The 20,000-nt window shown below is 25.0% G+C and overlaps 1 protein-coding gene across 1 annotated transcript in view; it reads left to right on the top strand.

Annotated features, from left to right (window-relative positions):
- Positions 1–20,000, top strand: part of LOC100197122 (double-strand-break repair protein rad21 homolog) — a 47,238-nt gene that overhangs the window by 11,803 nt on the left and 15,435 nt on the right. The window contains exons 3-5 of the mRNA XM_065795944.1: positions 5,428–5,511; positions 8,877–9,052; positions 9,121–9,399. Of these exons, the coding sequence (XP_065652016.1) occupies positions 5,428–5,511; positions 8,877–9,052; positions 9,121–9,399 (539 nt within the window). The remainder of the gene's footprint in view (positions 1–5,427; positions 5,512–8,876; positions 9,053–9,120; positions 9,400–20,000) is intronic.

Here is a 20,000-nt window from a genome sequence, read left to right on the forward strand (position 1 = left end):
ATAAAAAATAAAACTGGTTGATTTGACATATACCTCTTAAATTAGATGTTCGTCAATAAATAAAGACAAATGTCAACGTTTATTTAAAAAAATCAAACACAGACTAAATGCACAATTTTAGAAAGAAAACTTGAAAAAAATCTGCTCTGGTTGGCATGTTGCCATCGTGTGCATGAAGTTCTGTGTGGCGATGTCTTTAAGGCAGTTTTTGGTCCATCCTATGGTCCAAATGTGTTGTTGTTTTGTTGATTTCAGGAATATTGACCAAACATAGACCAAGAAACATACAGCTTGCACTGATCATCGTTTAAATGAAGAACTTAAGGGGATCTCCAAGTGCCAAGATAAGTTGTGTTCATATTAAAGAAGATGTTTTAAAAAATGTTTGGGCTGAATTTTTTGATTAAAACTTAATAATGAATGCACACCGTTAATTTTAAAATTTGTGTTTTAGTCGAAGCTTGCCGTCTCCATTTTTTTAGTTCTCAGAGTCTGTATAATGTTAGCCGCAATCTGCAGACTTAATAATTTATTCCATGCCTGTTTAATTCATAACAGTTTCGGTATATGGCGTTATTGTATAAATTTTTTCTTTCAAGATATCGTATTATTTTTTTGCCACAATCACCAAATCATGTTAATTATATAACTTTTTACTAAATCCCAAAAAAAAGTTTGTGATACAATTGAAAATCACATTGATAAAATTTATAAAAATAAAAATTTAATATATAACAAATATTTGCAGTAAAACGTACTGGTTTAAACTAAATATAAACTAGATACTAAAAGAATAATTTTACTAAAGCGTATAAATTAATTTAAAGAATAAACTGAATAAAAAATGAGTGACTTGAATAAAATATATAAACTGAAACAAATTATTTTACTAATAACCGTACAAATCAAACTAAATTAAAGGTAAAACAAATATTTGTACTAAAATATACAAATATTTATAATATTATAATAGTTACAATATAAATATAAAAATGAAGAATTGCATTAACTCGTTTGTTTCCACCTGAACAGAAATCTTTTTGTAGCGACCGCACATTTTTTTGATTAAAATTTGAATAGTAAATCTTTTCAGAAGCATAACAAACTATATATCAATAGAACGCTAAACAAATGTACTTTTTAATTATATGAGTTTTTAACACACATTAAATAATAAGAAATACAAATTTCCTAAAACCATTGTTTTTATAAATAGTAACCAAAACATTAAGCTCAAAACAACTCATTTGAATAATGAGTTGTTTTGAACTTCTGTTCAAAACAATTCATTATTCAAATGAGTTGTTTTGAGCTTAATGTTTTGGTTAACAGTCTATTATATATGAATAAAAAGAATATCTTTTCTTCAAAGGCTTTGGTAATTACTTAACTAAATACTTAACACTTTTACAAGTTTAATTTTACAGTGATAACGCTGTTTTATTTTATAACTAAATTTAAAGAAGTTTTTTTATGAATGATTATTCAAGATTTTTTAACTTTGTCAAGTGGTAACTTTTTTATAATTACACAATAAAGCTCTTATTTTTTCTTGATTATGTAGAGAATTAATTAAACCTTTAGAACTAACAAATGTGTCTAGAATGGAAATTTATGTACAAAACAAGATAAATTGTGAAGCATACTCGAAAGCCACTACCATATGTTTGCGGTAGTGAAAGAGAACCATATCTAAATGTAAATTAAACATAAAATGAACAACTCTATTAAACCATATGAACTAAATATAAAATGAGAAACCGCACCATACTGCCTTTGTTTTTTCTCTGCCTGCGAACTCTAATAATCACAAAATATGTATAATTGTGTCATGATTTTGGCTGGCTTTTAAAACAAAGTAATAATGAAGCAAGTAAAAAAAAAAAATTATAAATATAAAAGTATATATATTTGTATAATTTTTACTAAATCACAAATATTTTTTGTGATTTAGTAAAAAATTATACAAGTATTTGATTTTTTGATTGTAGTAGAAAAAATACTTATATCTTTAAAAAAAAAAGAAAAAAAAAAGCGCTATCTTAAAAAGGTATTGCGATGACTTCATATACCGAAACTGTTATGAATTAAACACGCATGGAATAAATTATCAAGTCTGCAGATTGCGGCTAACATTATACAGACTCCGAAAACCAAAAAAAATGGAGACGGCGAGCTTTGACTAAAACATGAATTTTAAATTAATGATGTGCATTCATTATTTAGTTTTAATCAAAAAAGTTCAGCCCAAATGTTTTTTTAACATTTTCTTTAGTATGAACACAACTTGTCTCGGCACTTGGGGATCCCTTTAAAGAATTGAAGAGAGAGGTAGTTGGTTTTATTTTAGGAGTGTTGAATGATAAGGCAAGAAATTTACCCAGAGAAGATTATCATGAACTATTGGAACTTACTTTGATTATTCTTGAAGATATTCCACCTTGAGGCATATGGTTCCGAGTCCTGAAAAGCAGTGGGTCGCCATTTATGGTATCTTGGAGAAGAACTAGCACCACTTGGTCTGTTTTCTGATCTGGTGACTGTTATGACGAAAAAAAAATATGGTAGCAAAATCGCAAGATCAGATTGTAGACAATAAAGAACTCAATTGTCGGTCAATCTGATACATTGGAACTGAAGATCTGAGTGCAAAACCTCTGAAGTATTTCATCGGACCATCTTCATATTTCTTTTTTAATGCCTTACAGTTAGACATGTCCTTTCTGAAGGAGGATGTTGAGAAGTGGTCAGATATTCCAAATTATCAGGCTGCGAAGAAAACCGTTAAGGCAATGAAAGTTGTCAATAATAGTGCAGAAAGAGGAATTGTCTAGCCACTGTATTTAATTCTACAATAACAAAACAAGAAGAGCAAAAACAATATTTGTTTCAAATGGTGGAAATTCACCGGCGAAGATTTCCCAATCCAAAAAAATCAATATTACTTTCAGATGTTGGTTGTAACTGTACAGCTAACTGAACACATGGAACAAATAGTGAAAACTGAATGGTTTTAATGGAAAAGTATTAAAATAAAACTTTCTTTTAATTTACTGTAAAGATATAAAATTTGTTACATATGTTTTATGTTAATAAAAAAATTTTAATTTTTCGGAATATTTTTAAAAATTACTAAAAATGCTGAAATTTCGAAGTCGATGAGGCAGTTCTAAATATTGTCCGATGTTCTTTAAATTTTTTGTGCTGTATTTATGAAGTAAAAGGAACATAAAAGTGCAAGTGCCTCTAAGATATGAAATCATTTTATTTCTGAATCACTCTATTGTTTTACCTACTTGTCAGTTAATGTAGCAGCTTTCCTTGCATGTTCTACTTATTTGTTAGTTTATGTATATAAGCATTAAACAAATAAAAATAAAAACATTTAAAGTGTTTTTATTTTTATTAAAAAAAATTTTTTTTTCCAATCTATAAAGTTGTGTTTTTGTGGTTCAAAAAGCAACATTTTTGAAAAATAGTTGCTGCGTGTCCCGTAATGTGTACTATATGAGAAAATAACCATTAAAAAATTTTGAATCAAAAATATATTTCATAAAATATTCATTATTAATTATAATGAATAAATCTTTTGAAAATGTTCCTTTCTCCTTTTGGGTCAGGGTTACAACATCAGTTTTTGCCATGTCTAATAACATCTATCCAACAACATCTGTAAATATGAGGTATAATAACATCTGTCCAACAACATATGAAATTTCATTGATGTCTAAAAACATCTGTCCAACACCATCTGAAAATTTTATTGGTGTCTAATAACATCTGTGCAAAAATTAAATGAATATTACAGATGTACTTACATCTTTTAAATTATCAAAGTGTAATAACATCTGTGCAACTACATCTGTAAGTTCTACAGAGGTTGATACATCTTTTAAATTATCAAAGTTTAATTATATCTGTGCAACTACATTTTAACTAAGACTGTGCAACTAGATTTTAAGATGAAGTTATTTTTAAGATGAATTAACTACTAATGCATTAATTTAACCAGATGTTATTACGTATAGAAATTTTTTCAGATGTAACTACATATGGAAAAAAAATAAACCAATAATGCATTATTTTAACCAGATGTAGTTACACAGGATTTTTTTCAGATGTGACTACATCTGGAAAAAATATTCACTTGTAATGCATTATTTTAACCAGATGTAGTTACATATAGAATTTTTTTCAGATGAAATTACATCTAGAGAAAATTCTTCCAGATGTTATTGGACTTGAAGAAAAATTACCAAATGTAGTTACATTTTTCTAAAGATGTTGTTAGAGATCGTTGAATTTTCAGATGATATTGAACAGATGTTATTAGAGTAAAAGAAAAAACAGATGATTTTGGACAAAAGTGTACAGATGAACTTGTACTCCACAGATGTTGTTGGAATATTTTTTATTCAAAACTATTTAATGTAATGTAGTAATCTTTTACCGTTCTTTTCAGTTAAAAAATATTTCTATGCAGTAAAATATATAATAAATTTTTTTATAAGATAATAATTATTTTTAAAATTTTTATGTAAATTTACTTCATTGAGACTTTTGTTAAATAATATTAGGGACCTGTTAAATGTTCTAGGGGTTGCTAAAAATATTTTGAGCAACCCCTTTAAATATTTTTTATTCAAAACTATTTAAAATCCAGTGTTATTTTATCATATAGTATTTGGGAAGCGAAGTTCCAAAAGGACATCTTCTTTTTTTTTTTACTAATCTCTAATGTTTAGGTGCTCCAAATGTTAGGTGACTTATGATTTGCAGTAAGATAAAAATTAATGAAATTTTTTGACCTGGAACCTGTTGTTTCTTAGCCTGGAGTCCCTAAGTCTTGGAGTCCTTACTGCCATTATACATAAGGACTCCAGGTTTAAAAATTGTTTTAGGTTTCAAAACGCGGTATTAGCAGTTTTTATTTTAAGTGCTGCTTCAAATATTATTCAATTAAAAAAATAGTTTAAGCATCTTTAAATTTTCTGATTTTTTTGTTCATAATTTCATGTTTAAGGACAAAAAAATTTTTAAATTAAATTTTTTGCATACCCCTCAAAAAATGTACTTAGAATTTATGTAAAAAAATATTTTTCCTTTTTTAGTTTGATAAAAGTTTACATTTTTTGCTATATTTTTCTACACTTAGAAAATCTTTATGAGCTGCTGCATCATTTTACCATTGCATATTTATTTAAAACAAATCTTGTTTTAAACAAGTATTTGCAAAATATTGTTATATTCTACAACTTTTATATTTTTTGGATGTAATAGTTAAATGTTTTTTTTTTTGTATATAATGATTAAATATTTTTTGAATATAATGATTAAATATTTTTTTGAATATAGCGGTTAAATATTTTTTTGGATATAATATTTAAATATTTTTTGAATTTAATGATTAAATATTTGAATTTCTAGAAAATTCGATTACACACTTAGTTTAAAAAAAAATCAATGCAGAGTTGAAGACATTACAATGAAAGAAGATTCTATAAACACTAAGTATGTTATTTATGTTATTTATTGTCATTTTACTGTTTAGCATATAATATTTTTTTTTAATATGTACTAAATTTTGAAATCACTCCTTTACTATAATGCAAATCAAATGTTAAAAATGATTAAATGTAACATTTGTTTAAATGTTTTTTTAACTTTAATAGGTTCGAACTTTTTAACTGGTTCAAGTATTGGTGTTATTGCTAAAACAATTTTTTTTTTTTTTTTTTTTTGTTGAAAGGCCAAGGCCAAACACCTACAGAAACAGTTTCAGAAGGTTTATGCTTCTGTTTGACAAATGTTCAAGCCTCTGTTTGACAAGTGTCAATGAGTTAATGCTGCAAAAAACTTTGCATTAAAAATTAAAGTTAAAAAATTAAAATAAAACTAAATATTTTAGAAACAATTATAACTAAATTCTATGACAAGATGCCTTATCAAACCGGTTTATAAAAGTTGATAAAATTTATTAATAAAAACAATGGCTAAGATTTTATTTTCTCATTATTTACACCCCAATACCATTACTATTATAATTACCCCACAATACCATTATTTTTCATTTGAATGTAATGAAAAACAATTATATTGTGCATGTATTTTAGAGTATTGCTACTAGGGATTGTAATACCGACTATCAGTTTACCCGTTTTTACTGGTAAATTTTTGTAATTTACCAGTAATTCAGGCTTTTTGATATGTAAAGATTGCTTAAATTCGTAATTGCTGATTATTTTTATATAATAAAGAATGTGCTATTAAAGTTAAATAAGTTATTTAATCTTAAGAACTTAATGCATGAGTAAACTTAATGACTGTAATTAAAAGCGTTTAAAATAATTTCGATGTTGGCTTGTTTTACAAAATTAATAAAATTTGTTCAATTGCTGACGTTTTTTATAGCTAAAGAAAATATTTTTTTTTTTATTTTATTTTAAAGATCTACGATACCTTTTAATGGATAAAATTTTAATTTTGAATCACTCAGAAAATTTGTTGATGCCTTCAAATATGCTATGAGCAGGTTTAATAATTGCACAAAGATAAATGTCACAAAGAAAAGCCTAGAACTTTATTTATTGCAAAAGAGAGAGCTAATAGTCCTTTCGAATCCATTGCAAATTGTTTTCAATTAGTATCTCTGCTCTTTTGCTGGACCATCAGAGTACTGAAATAAACAAGGTTTAATGATACAACTTTAAAGTGTTATAAAGCACCTGTCTTTTAGTTTCTTCAAAAATGATTGCATAAAATTCAGTGTTTTATTATATTATTTAGAAAAACTGTATTATCTCCTTTAGTAACTTTTGTATAACAGAATTATCAAAAAAATTACTAAAGGCTTTATTAGGCTTGTTTGTTATTGCCAAATCAAAGACTTTATTAGGTGAGTTTGACCTGTTGAAAGCATACTAGTTAAACTTTAAAAATGACCTATTTAACATAGCTGAAATATTTCAAGCAACAAATTTTCCTGAATTTGAAAACAATAAAATTTGTATAAAGTTACCTCTACCTAACCCTTAACCTCATAAATGGTAGTGAACTACCATTTATGAGGTTAAAGGTTCACTTGGACTTTTAAAAGGCTATAAGAAAATTAAAAAGAAAAATGGTAAGAAGTTGCAAAGCAAAAAGTAGAAGTCTAAATGCTTAGCAATTCATACAGAGTTATAGATAGTAAACAAGATTTTAAAAAGTTTGCTATAAATATTTGTGGGTTGTGTATTAAATAAAATTCAAATATAATTTTAAAAAGTGTCTTTGCTGCTCTTTGTTAAACAGCTATTTTCATAGCCACATATCTTTGTAAAAATATTATTTGGTATTGAACAGTTATTTGAATGAAGTGTTTTTATTTATTACTGCTGTTACTAGCTTTTCCTACTTTTATACCATAAGATGTTTTCAGAAAAAGAAGAAAAAAACAAAGAATAATCCAAGAAAAGATTGCTGCCTTATTCCAAACCTTAAGTCATTGTAGTATCACTACTTTGCGACAGCAGGCTATAAGATAGTTGATGTATGTACTGAAACCCCTGGCAGCAGGCTATTTCAGTCTGAGGTTAGAGATGTTGTCTAAACATATATTCATAGTTTGGTCCTGCCAAAGAAGGGGTCACAAATTCTGAGATACTCAAACACAGGGTATCTCAGAATTTGTGATTTTTCTTTTAAAAAACAGTATCATTTTATAAAGAATTGCTCTTATTTTAAAAATACTTTTTATACTTTTAATCAGTGCAAATATTGAACTTTTTTTTGATCAATTTTTAAATATATATATTTTTTAAATCATGATTTTTAACATTTTTTCTGAGATATGCTGTGTTGCTAACACTTACATTTATGTTTTCATGTTTTAACTTTACCTAGAATATTTGATTAATATTTTTGTAACTTATTTTCATAATATATTATGCAACAAAAATAAATAATAATATTTCTATACTGGCTTATTCTTTAAATAATTTAGTGCAATAAAAATGATATACTATGTGATCTTCCAGTATTTCTGTATATATATATCATTGCTTCAGTATATCACAAATTTTTTAGAATAAAGTGTTATTCATAATTTATCCAAATATTTATTTATTTTATTTATATTTGCTGCATGCTCACATAAAGTTGTTATATACAAAAAATGATCACAAGTTGCTTTTTTTTTATTCCAAATGTAAAATGTTCAATGATTTGTTCGTTACACTTTTTTTCACATTGATAATAAAAAGTATTTTGTAATTAAATGATATTATCTGATTTTAAATTTGTGTAAAATATATAAATCATAATTCAATGCTCTTTCCAGAATATTTATCAAATATTATAGTATTAATAATTATTTTAAATATATAGAATAATATAAAATAATAATTATTACCAAATATAATAGTAATAAAATTAAACCTTTGTCTATTAAGAATATACTTATGGATTTTAATTCATTCAAATTACTTTAAATTTTGAGAATTCTTATTCACCAGGCATTAATTGTATATGTGTGTGTATATATATATATATATATATATATATATATATATATATATATATATATATATATATATATATATATATATATATATATATATATATATTTCAGATTTTGTATGTAAATATATATATTTCAGATTTTGATAATATATATATATATTTCAATATATATATTTAAATATATATAAATATATATATTTAAATATATATATATATTTCAGATATATATATATTTCAGATTTTGTATGTAAATATAGAAATTTGTTTTTTGATTGATATAATAAAGCTTAGAAATGATATAGATTATATAAATTATAACATACAATATTTTTGATAATATAAAAATAAAAAATGCATATAACTCTTTGCTTTAGGCGTTTTCTTTCTGATGACAATTTTTTTGGGGATACACCTTTTGGAGAGACTAATCGAGAAGTGATGCGAGATGAAGATACTATCAATCAATCAATAGATTTTCAAGCAAATATATCCAAATTAGATGAGATAGATAATAAAAGCTATCAATTATCAACAAGCAAAAGCATTCGAGGTATTTTGTGCTCTATATAAAATTGTTTTAAAAGTAAACTTTTTTTTACACAGATTTTTTTTTTTAAGACCTTGAATTAGATGAGTCAATGATGATTGATGATGGAGGATTTGGACCTGGAGAAGGCTTAGATTTTCTTGAGGGTATTGGAATGAATGGTGATAATATGACAGGTTTGAATGAAGTTCAAATTACAGGTCTTGATGATTTGGATAATCATGTCACATTAGACTCAATTGATACTACTATTACAAATATGAAGAAATCTTTGGATAAAACAATTGATGCTGTGGAAAATATTGGTGCTATGAATCAAGATGATAGTGTTGCCCAGGAACAACCTACAGGTTTTTATGTTTATAGTTAATAAACTTCATAAATATTTGATTAATTTTAAAGTAGGAAATTTATAATAATTTCTAAATTATCTAATAACTGTAATGTATATAATTTATGTATATAGTTTGCTGTGAGACCTCTCTGTTATAAATAAAACTTTAAATTAGGAATTATTTGGAAGAAAAAAAAAAGATGTGTAATTCCTAGTAAGTTGGTGTAAGTAAGTTGGTGAAAAGGATTTATTTTTATGATTTATGTTAAAATTCATGAGCGAAACTAGACTAGAAACTTTTTTTTTTTTACTCCTAAAAATCAACATTGCAACTTACCTAAACTTCTGTTGAATTTTGTGTATTTCATTACAAGAACATTATAATTTGCTTGGTATATGTGGTGCAGGAAATTTGCAATCTGCTTGAACTGAGAAAAATATGAAATAATTCTAGAAAAATGTTCAAAAGGAGGGTTTTCGTCATTTAATCTATTTATTTTTTCTTTTAACAAAAGCATTTGTTGTTGTTATTTGGTATCATTTTTAGTTTTTAACTGTACGATTATTAGTTTATCTTTTTATTTAATAAAACATGAATTACGAAAAATCAAGAAAAAAATCAAAGGGGTAACATTAAAACAAAATTCTTGTAAAAAGTGCAATGCCTCAAGAAATACTTTTATTTCTATATGATATATTCTTATCTTATCATATTGCTGGCAAAAACTTTGTGGTATATTGGTGTAGTGGTGGAGCGCTTCTCTTATTAAGCAAGTTGTACAAAATTTGATTTATGTTCCTGGTACTACAGAGACGTACACTCGTGGTTGCCTGACAGTACCAGGCGACCAGATTTTTATGAAGAGTGACTAAAAATAATCCTTTAATGCAAAAATCTATAATCGCTCGACAGGGCCACTTTAGATTGTTATCAGCAGTTCTAGTTTTTTTGTTTGTTTTTTTTCGATTCAAGTATTCTATATAAAAAAAAGTAACTGAAATAATAATAAAACTATTTTGAAAGTGTCAAAGTTTGTTTTCTGCATTTTTCATGATTAATTACAACATTGTAAAAAATTGTACGAGCATTTAAGCGTATTTAATAAAATATTTTCCAAATGAAACCTAAAAAGTTTCATCGTTTGAACAAAAATACTATTCTATTTTTCTTTTTTTACAAATTTTATTTAAAGGTTTAGAGATAAAGTAATAAAACTAAATTTGCCAAAAAATATTTTAACAGGTCTTTTTAAGAATATATGTATTTTCAGCTTTCCATTGCTCACAGAACAGAAATAAGAGCCAAAATCATTTTTTTAAATGGTGGATTTTTGTTAGTTCAAGTCATAGTTTAAATAGTTATATCTGTGAAAATGATCAGAATTTGATGATGAAATTGTATGGATGGTCATAGTTTATTAAAATCTATGAAATAAATGTTTGAATATGATTGGATATGTGCTTCATAATCATATTCAAATTATTTTCTAACTATTCTTTTTTGGTCTACACAAATTTCTTATTCATGATTTATAGCCAACCTAATGCTAATAGTATTAGTGCTCTTAAATATATTAAGTTATTTAAAAAAAACATAACTTCATAGTTCTTTGTAATTTTTTTCTTAGTTTTTTCTTCACAAGAAAAAACTAAGAAAAAAATTTCAATTACTAAATCAATAATCTGTTAATCATTTTTTAGTCAAAAGATTTTCTAAAAAAGAATTGACTTAATTTTGTTGACCTTTCAGCCAAGTTCAACTTTTACCATGTTTATGTGCATGGTTTGACAGCATTTTGCAATATTTCACAATATACAATTTGACTTTTTTTAAAATTGGTAAAACTTTTTAAAAAATGGCAAAATTTATTTAATTTGCTCAATTATTATTTAAACACAAAAAGTTTTTAACAGCCATTTTTACCATAATCGGTAAATTTAAGTGGCAAGTATAGGGTATATATATACAGTGTTGAAAATTAGAAATTAAACGTGAGCGGTCAATTTGACGGGCTAACACAGGAATCAACGGTCAATTGTTTTTTTAGGATGGCCAAATTATTTTTTCTCTCTGTTTAAATTTTTACCTTAGTAATAGTACTTCATTACTGAACTTTATAAATACAAAAACAACTTACTGCTTAAAAATTAACAAAATCATGTTCCATTTTTAAATTAATTGTTTTGAATAAAATCAAGTAGTTTAATGTTGAAAACAATTTTTAAAATGTTAAAACAATTTTTAAAAAATTAAAAAAAGAATTAAACTGAATACTTAATACTATGAAATGCTACTATAACTATTACTTATGTTACCAGGGCTCAATTTAATTTTTTATAAAGTCCCGGACAAAATGTCTGATCAAAACTTCTTTAGGTCAAACAGTGTCAAATTAAATTTTTAAAATATAGTTTTAACAGTTTGATGGAGCCGAGTTATGCAATCGAAATCTTTGTCATGTTATTCAGTTTATTTAACGTTAGTCTAGTGAAGTTGTAGTTTCTTTCCTTATTATTTAGAATATTTAATTGCAGATTTTTGTTTTTTAATAAAATAGTTTCAATTTAATATTGTATATTTTTTTTAGATAGACTAAATTTTCACGCTGTAGGTGACAACAGTTATTATTTTTTGTTTTTTACAATTTGACAATGGCTGTTTTGATGTTTTAACAATTTAAATGCAATTTAAAAAATCATTAAGTTACGAATAACTTTTAATCATTGATCTTTTTTATAGTTTTTATTTTACGCGAAGGCTTTAAATGAAATCAAAAATTAATTATAACGATTTTTTAAAATGAATACATTTATGTGTAAATTGTTTTATTTAAATTTTTTTTTAGTAGGTATGTATTTTTTTAAGATAAATTTAAATGTTTGAAACTATTTTTCCATGTTGTTCTAAAAATCTTTTAAAAGATTATTTTTTTAAATTACTTTTAATGATTAAGTTAAATTAAATCTTTCCATGATTTAATTGCTTTATTTTTTTGTTTTTTTTGTTTCTATTTTTACAAAAAATTGTTTAAAAAATTTTTTTTAACTTGACTTGTGAATTAAATCATAAAATGATGAAAAGTTACAATTTTAAAAAGTTTATTTTTCAAACAATTTTTTTGTGCAATTTTTTGAAAAAAAATTTATACAACATATTTATTAATATTATATTTTTTTCTTTTCAATAATTTAATTTCACTTTTTAATAATTTAAATAAAATTTGTTCATTTATTAAACAATCATTAGAAGTAATTTGTAAAATGGTTTTGCCTAACTTTAATTAAATGTTTTAAAAGATCCAGTTTTTTTATAATTTTATACAAATACAATTAAAAACAAAAAATAATTTTCGAGTTTTTTTAGTTTTATTTTAAAGCTTTTTTCTTTTCTTTTTTGAATTTTTTGATCAGTTTTTTTCAGTTTTTTCAATTTTTTTCCTAGTTTAAGTTTAGGTTAACGTTTCTTTTTTCAACGCATTTCTGAAACGTTTAAATTATCAAAACATCTAAAGTCAAGTTGTAAACAAAAAAAGTTATTTACATGGTCAGCAATAGCGTTCAATCGCATGCCATTCTGTCCAAGCTTTATTTTGTATAAATTAATTCCTGTTGGTCTTGGTCAAAATGTCCTATTACTTTGTAGATTGATCGGACAGTCTGAAGTTATAGCTGGACAATGCCCGATGACCGACTGTTAAATTAAGTGTGTTACATAAAAAACATGAAAGGAAAAAAATGTGCTAACACCCAATTGATATTTTATATTGATATAATAATAATTCATTAATTGCATTGACTTTGCAAATGGCAGTAAAAGCTATGAGAAAAATGAATTAAAAAAATGAATAAAAAACAAAGAACAAAGAAGTTAGAGGAGAAAATGTCCTTGTTACAACAATTTCAAAAAATTATAAAATACGGACATCAAACTTTAAAGTTAACAACTTTAAAGAAGAAAAATAATTGCACATCTCAGCTCATTAAAATCATTATAAAATACTTAATTCTTAAAGAAAAAAAAGCACAAACGCTTTTTTTTCTTTTAGAATTATGTATAGAATTATTAGAATTATGTATAGAATTATAAAATTAATAATTTTAAATTTATTTATAAACCATATATTCATTTTTTGCAATTTGCGACAAAAACATACGAGAAAATAAAAGAAAAGATTAAAAAAAAACAAGCAAAATGACTAAGTACAATTGAAAGAATTTAATCTATTATTATATATAATTTCTAAAATAATATATAAAATTTGTTTATGAAAATAATAATAATAAAATAAGAACTTCAGGCCTTGTCTTAAATAAAAAATAGCTTAGCTCTTTAGCTCCTTGTGATTTTGACATAAAATTATCTTTATTTTTTATCTTATTTAAGGACATTAACTTTTTTAACTACTGTAATAAAATAAATGATGGCAAAACAAGTTTATTTTACTAATTAAGAAAATCCAGAAGTAGTATTTTTTAAATGTATATATTGTGGAATGTATATTTTGTTTATATTAAATAGTTAAATTTGATATTACATTTAAATTATCATTTAACATAAAATAATTTTTTTCTTTTCTTGACATTTGTATAAATTAAAAAAAAAATTTTTTCAGTATTTCTTAAATTGCAACTTTACAAATAATAATTTTTTACTTTTAAAAAGTTATTAACAAACAAAAAATATTACTTGTTGCAATAAAAAAGCTCAATTTGATCACTTTACAAGCACTTTTTTTTGTGATAAACAAAGATTTAAGTTTCCAAGTACCATCAATTAAAATATATATACCGTTGTTCTTTCACTTGCCTTTATAAATATTTTTGATGCAGTGTTATAAGTTATAATATGTTTCCAAGGAATTTTTTTTTTTTGTAAAAAATAGAAAAGGAGGAAAAATCAAGAAAAAAAATTTTTAAACAACTTTTTTATTCAAAATTCTTTCTAAATTATAAGGAAGTTTCTGTTTTCACTTTTTTAATATCGCACAATCTGTTAATTATATAAAGCTGATGTAACTTTTATAAAATATTATTTTCTAAACTAATATTTTTTGCAAAATAAAACTTATAAATATAAATGAAGATATTGCAAGAGTTTTATCTCCCAAAATGAATTCTTGCCGTCATGTTTTCCCTTACATATCATGTTTTCCCTTACATACATGTTTTCCCTTACATATATATATATATATATATATATATATATATATATATATATATATATATATATATATATATATATATATATACATACATATATATGTATATATACATACATATATATATATATATATATATATATATATATATATATATATATATATATATATTGTGTATATATATATATATATATATATATATATATATATATATATATATATAATATACATACATATATATATGTAAGGGAAAACAACGGCCGGTCGATGACTGCCTGAAATAACTAAAATTGCTATTTTGACCTCCCAAAATGAATTCTTGCCGTCATGGTTGAAAAAAAATTAGAGCTTTGAAAAACAAGGTTTGACAAATAATAATGATAAATTTTTGAAAATGCATATACTAAAATTTTATAAAATCATTTTAATTTTGAAAAAATGTGTTAAATAGTTTTATGATTTATAGGCTTTTATAATATGCTTCTATAGTTATAGAGCTTTCTATAATTTGCTTCATTGACAAATTTTATAAAAGGAGTAAATTTTATCTATTCATTGTTTGCTTCACTTATTTAGATTACTTCATTTTACTGGTTTTTCTTAAATGACTATATGTATATATATATATATATATATATATATATATATATATATATATATATATATATATATATATATATATATATATATATATATATATATATATGTATAAATATATGTATATATATATTTATAAGTATATGTATATATATATGTATATGTATATATATATGTATATATATATGTATATATAAACACACTACAATGACTAATTTTTTTGCATACTTTTTTCCATTTAATTATTTCAGAAAAAGAAGAAAACAAAGAAAATTTCAAAAAAGGTCAATAAACTGCCCTAAAACTGTCAAAAAACTGCCCTAACCCAAACCCGTAGTCAATGTAGCTAACTATATCTATTAAATCCAAAAAAAAAAATTTTTTAACTTCAATTAATGAACACATGCATTTTACATGCATTTTTTTCTAAAAAAAAAATTCTTTGAGTGGTATCAAATTGTCGTTATTACATATAGAGAAAATATTAGTATGAGGAACTATCTTTTCCTAAAGAATATAATAATAAATAAATAAACACTTAATGCTATTTATTCGATAGATAGACCAACCTCCACTAAAACCAGAAAAACCAGCTCTATCACCTGATCTCAATTGGATTGAGGTTAGGTGATTGAGCTGGTCATTTACTTCAATTTGATTTGTTGCAAACCATTGTTTAAAGTTGTTTGCCATTTCAGCTTTACAAGCATTGTCTTGACTTGTATTATAAAAAAAATATTACACATCATCCTATATTCATTGATCTTTCAAAAAATATAAGTATATTGATCTGCAAGTATATAAATTTCCATATATGGATAACGGTGCACAGTCCTCACTTTTTTTAGCAGAATATTGCAATTAATTTTTCACTCTCTTTCAGACTAGCTGGAGCTCTGAAAATTTTGGCATTTCTGTAGTGCCTATAAATGTGCATATTGAAATTGTTTTCAGGATCCCAAGACATAAGGGGGGGACCCGGGCAAGTGCCCCACCTTCTTGTAGTAGAACCTTATGATAGATTTTTCACTATCTTCCAGACAAACTGGATCTCTGAAACTTTCAGCATTTGTGTAGTCCTGATTAATGTGGGTTTAAATTGTTTCCGGGGCAGATGACCAGAGGGTTCATGGCCTGGTGTACTGAAGCCATGCTCCACTTATTTTCTCAGAAAATTTGTGGAGCATGGACTTGTTTTATTTAATTATTTAAAATACAAAAGTATAAAGTATCAAAATTGTGTTAAGACTTAGATGCGTCAACAGTCAAAGTAGACATACTTCCAGTTGTTGTTAAAGGTGTATCAATGATACAAATTATGTTGGTAATCGGAACCCAACACTTATCTGCTCTAGGTAACCAGAAAAGTTTGTTAAAAGGACTATGCAGGTGCCTATATCATATTTACACAGAATAAATTTACCAAATTTCGCTGTATTGATGTTAATTTGCTGATTAAGTTGAATACCTTAAATACCAGAAAAAGAAAACATGCTTGTTATAATGAAAATCTTCACTTGCTTGTTTAAAGCTAATAGTATCTATAGATTCTGGGTTAAATTGATGATAGCTCCTAGCTCCAGGAATTGTTCTACTTAGCTAAAAATATTTTTTCAAAGAGGTGCACAATTCTGTCAGTCTTTCTTTTTTAATTTAAAAAAAATATGATCCCTTTAATATTATTTGTTCAGTAGTCAAACATTTTATTACAATTTGATGTCATTTATAAGTCATTGAAGACTTCCATTTGCAGTTAATGGTTTTACTGTGCCACCAATACCATCACATGATGACTTGTAGCAAAAAAGTCCAATCTGCATCAATGTCAAAATCATCTTTATAGATACAGATATTGTATTATATATATTATTATTATATTATATATATATATATATATATATATATATATATATATATATATATATATATATATATATATATATATATATATATATATATATATACATATATACATATATACATATATACATGTATATATTGTATTATATATATTATATATAGTATTAGATATTGTATAGGATTTTGTTACTGTGCAGCGTAACAATCTGAAAAATGAATCTTTGAAATACTAGGATGATTTTCTTTTAAATAATTAAATATTTGTGTTTGAACTTCATACACGAAACCAAGGTCATGCTCATTATTTTCTGACATGAAGAAAACAATTTTTCTTTAAGCTGGTCATTTTTGTTTTTTAAATAGAGGGCAACAGGGCGTTACATGAATTGACTTTGGCACCAATGGTAACTATGAATTTCATCTTGAATTACACATGTGTAGTTTTTTTTGCAAAATCACCCAACACAATACAGCCGTCATTTGCCAAATTTTCTTTTTTTGCCTATCTTGCTTGATATTTTTGATATTTTGCAATCTAGGAATGAGCTGTTAACTTGTTTATTACCTCTGATAACATTAATTTGAATTCTTCGATTGTTGTTGTCTGACTGATCAATGTTGTTCTGTCTGTTTTCTGCCACTGATTAAATGACACCTCCTCATCAGTGTCATTGTCAATTAGTCGTGCATCCAGAAACTTGTTTAAAGAAACTATACCTAGACAGTTTGAACACTGATGAACCGTGCACTCATTACTTGTAACATCACAAACAACTTTTGCCATCAGATCTTTGTAAGTACATTTTAATTGTATACTGTTGTTCAAGAATATTGCATTTTGATGATGTGTACATATCCAAATAAAGTGAGTCCCTGATGCTCCATCAATTATACACTATTTTGTTCTTAAAATGCAAAACTTAGAAAACCCAATAACTTTTTGAGGAAATTTAGTTTTAAAAGAAACAGTTGTTTAAGATTACATAAAATCAGACATTTGCATGTGTTGTTTTCTACCAATACTTATGTAATCTTTTTTACCAAGCAAATTGTAAATTCTTTGTCATTATATATATTGTTGACTCTGTTATTTCAGAAAATATTTTTTCTTTCTTGGTGTCTGGAACTGCAAATATCCCATTTATTTTCTTTAGTTTTGGTGCTTATTTAATTCTTATATAAGTTCAGGGATGTTGAAATATCTTGCAGAATAAGTTCTTGACCAAGACTCTGGTGTAAATGTTAACATCTGAATTTGGGTTTTTCAGTCAGAAACAACAAAACTTTTTCTTTTGTTTCTGCTGTTAGTTTCTCTAAATCATCACATTTACTTTTGTAAATTTTTTTGATATGAGAAGTTTTATGTTTCAATTCTGCTTTCCTAACATTGTATTCTTTTGAAATATGCTCTTCATACTTTGACATTAATTTTAGCAATAGATAATAAAATAACAACTGATGCTTTTGAATCCCATGAGGTTTTATGGGGATACACGTATTATTTCAAGACTAGCATTTAGTGCCTCTTGTGACTGATTCTTTTCAGAAATTGTACAAAATTTCCTCAAATTCACAAGTATCTTTTTTATTAAAATTACCAATTATATTATCAAAGCAGATCCAACATGATATCTAGGCACAACATTTGGAAAATTGACTCTCAATTGTTTTGCCATGTCTAATGTTATTATATGACTATCTGAAATGAAAAGTTTTATTTTTAGTAAAGACAGATTGTTAAAATTTTATCTGTTATTCCAGATCTCCAAATTAATTCTTTTCTGGCATCTTCTCTATAACAATAAAATCTCTTTGAGTCAGTCTTTCTACAATAAATTAGTTTATGACAAGTATCATTTAACAGTTTTCCAAAATCACATGAATCCATTCTTACTGTAAAACTAACTAAGTTCCCTGTTAGCACACATACGCTAATAAAATGTTAGAACATTTTATTAACGTATGTGTTTTAAGTCAACATTGCATAATATTTTATGTTGATTCTACGTTGTATTTTATGTTGGTTCAACATTGTATTTAAAGTTAATTCAACGTTATATTTTACGTTTGCACAGCGATATATTTAACTTTTATCAGAATTATTTGTTTTATATTTTGGCACATATATAGATAAACAATAAATATTTTATATAAACACATATATATACATATAATATATACATCAACATTGTTGACGACGCTTGTAAATAGTTATCTTAGCTGGTAGTAATGCATTAGATTGAACATGCATTATTCATGTTTGTTTTGCTTGTGGCTTGATATTTCATTATATAAGAAAAAGAAAAATATATTAGCAAAATATATTTCCATAATCAACTGAAAAACTTGAATGAAAAATATTTCTTATAAATTGTACAAATATATTTTTGCATATCTGCCTTATCTCCATGCAAACACAATGTTGATCCACTATATAAAATCCAATGTTGTTTCGATGTATGTGGATCAACATTGATCCAGTGTATATAATCCAACATTAATCTATACACATTGGATTAACGTTATGTTACAAACATTGGATCAACGTTGATCCCCATATGTTGGATCATTGGGCTTAGATCAGAAAAACAACCAAATTTTACAATGTTTTAACATACGATGGACCAATGTAACTTTGCTAACTATTTTTATCACGTTTTTTTTTAAGGTTTGAATATAAATACGATAAAAATAACAAAGGATCAATGTTGTATTTGCATCGAAGAGAACAGCTGACGTTCGCAATGTATTTACATATATTGGCCCAACGTAAGTGTGCTAGCTGGGTTGCATTTCAGATTAAATTAAAAATGAGAAATCAATTTTTTATCTTAGCTTGTTTAAAATTACAAGGTAGCCCATTCACTTAAGAATCAGATATCGATGAATATATTAAAAAAGAGAAATATCTGTTTCAAAAACGATTGAAGAATAAGATTCTTATTTTAAGGATACAATAGATCATTGCAGCAAAGATCCACACAAAAAAACGGCATACTAT

This window comes from Hydra vulgaris, chromosome 04 (assembly GCF_038396675.1).
Source record: "Hydra vulgaris chromosome 04, alternate assembly HydraT2T_AEP".
NCBI lineage: Eukaryota > Metazoa > Cnidaria > Hydrozoa > Anthoathecata > Hydridae > Hydra > Hydra vulgaris.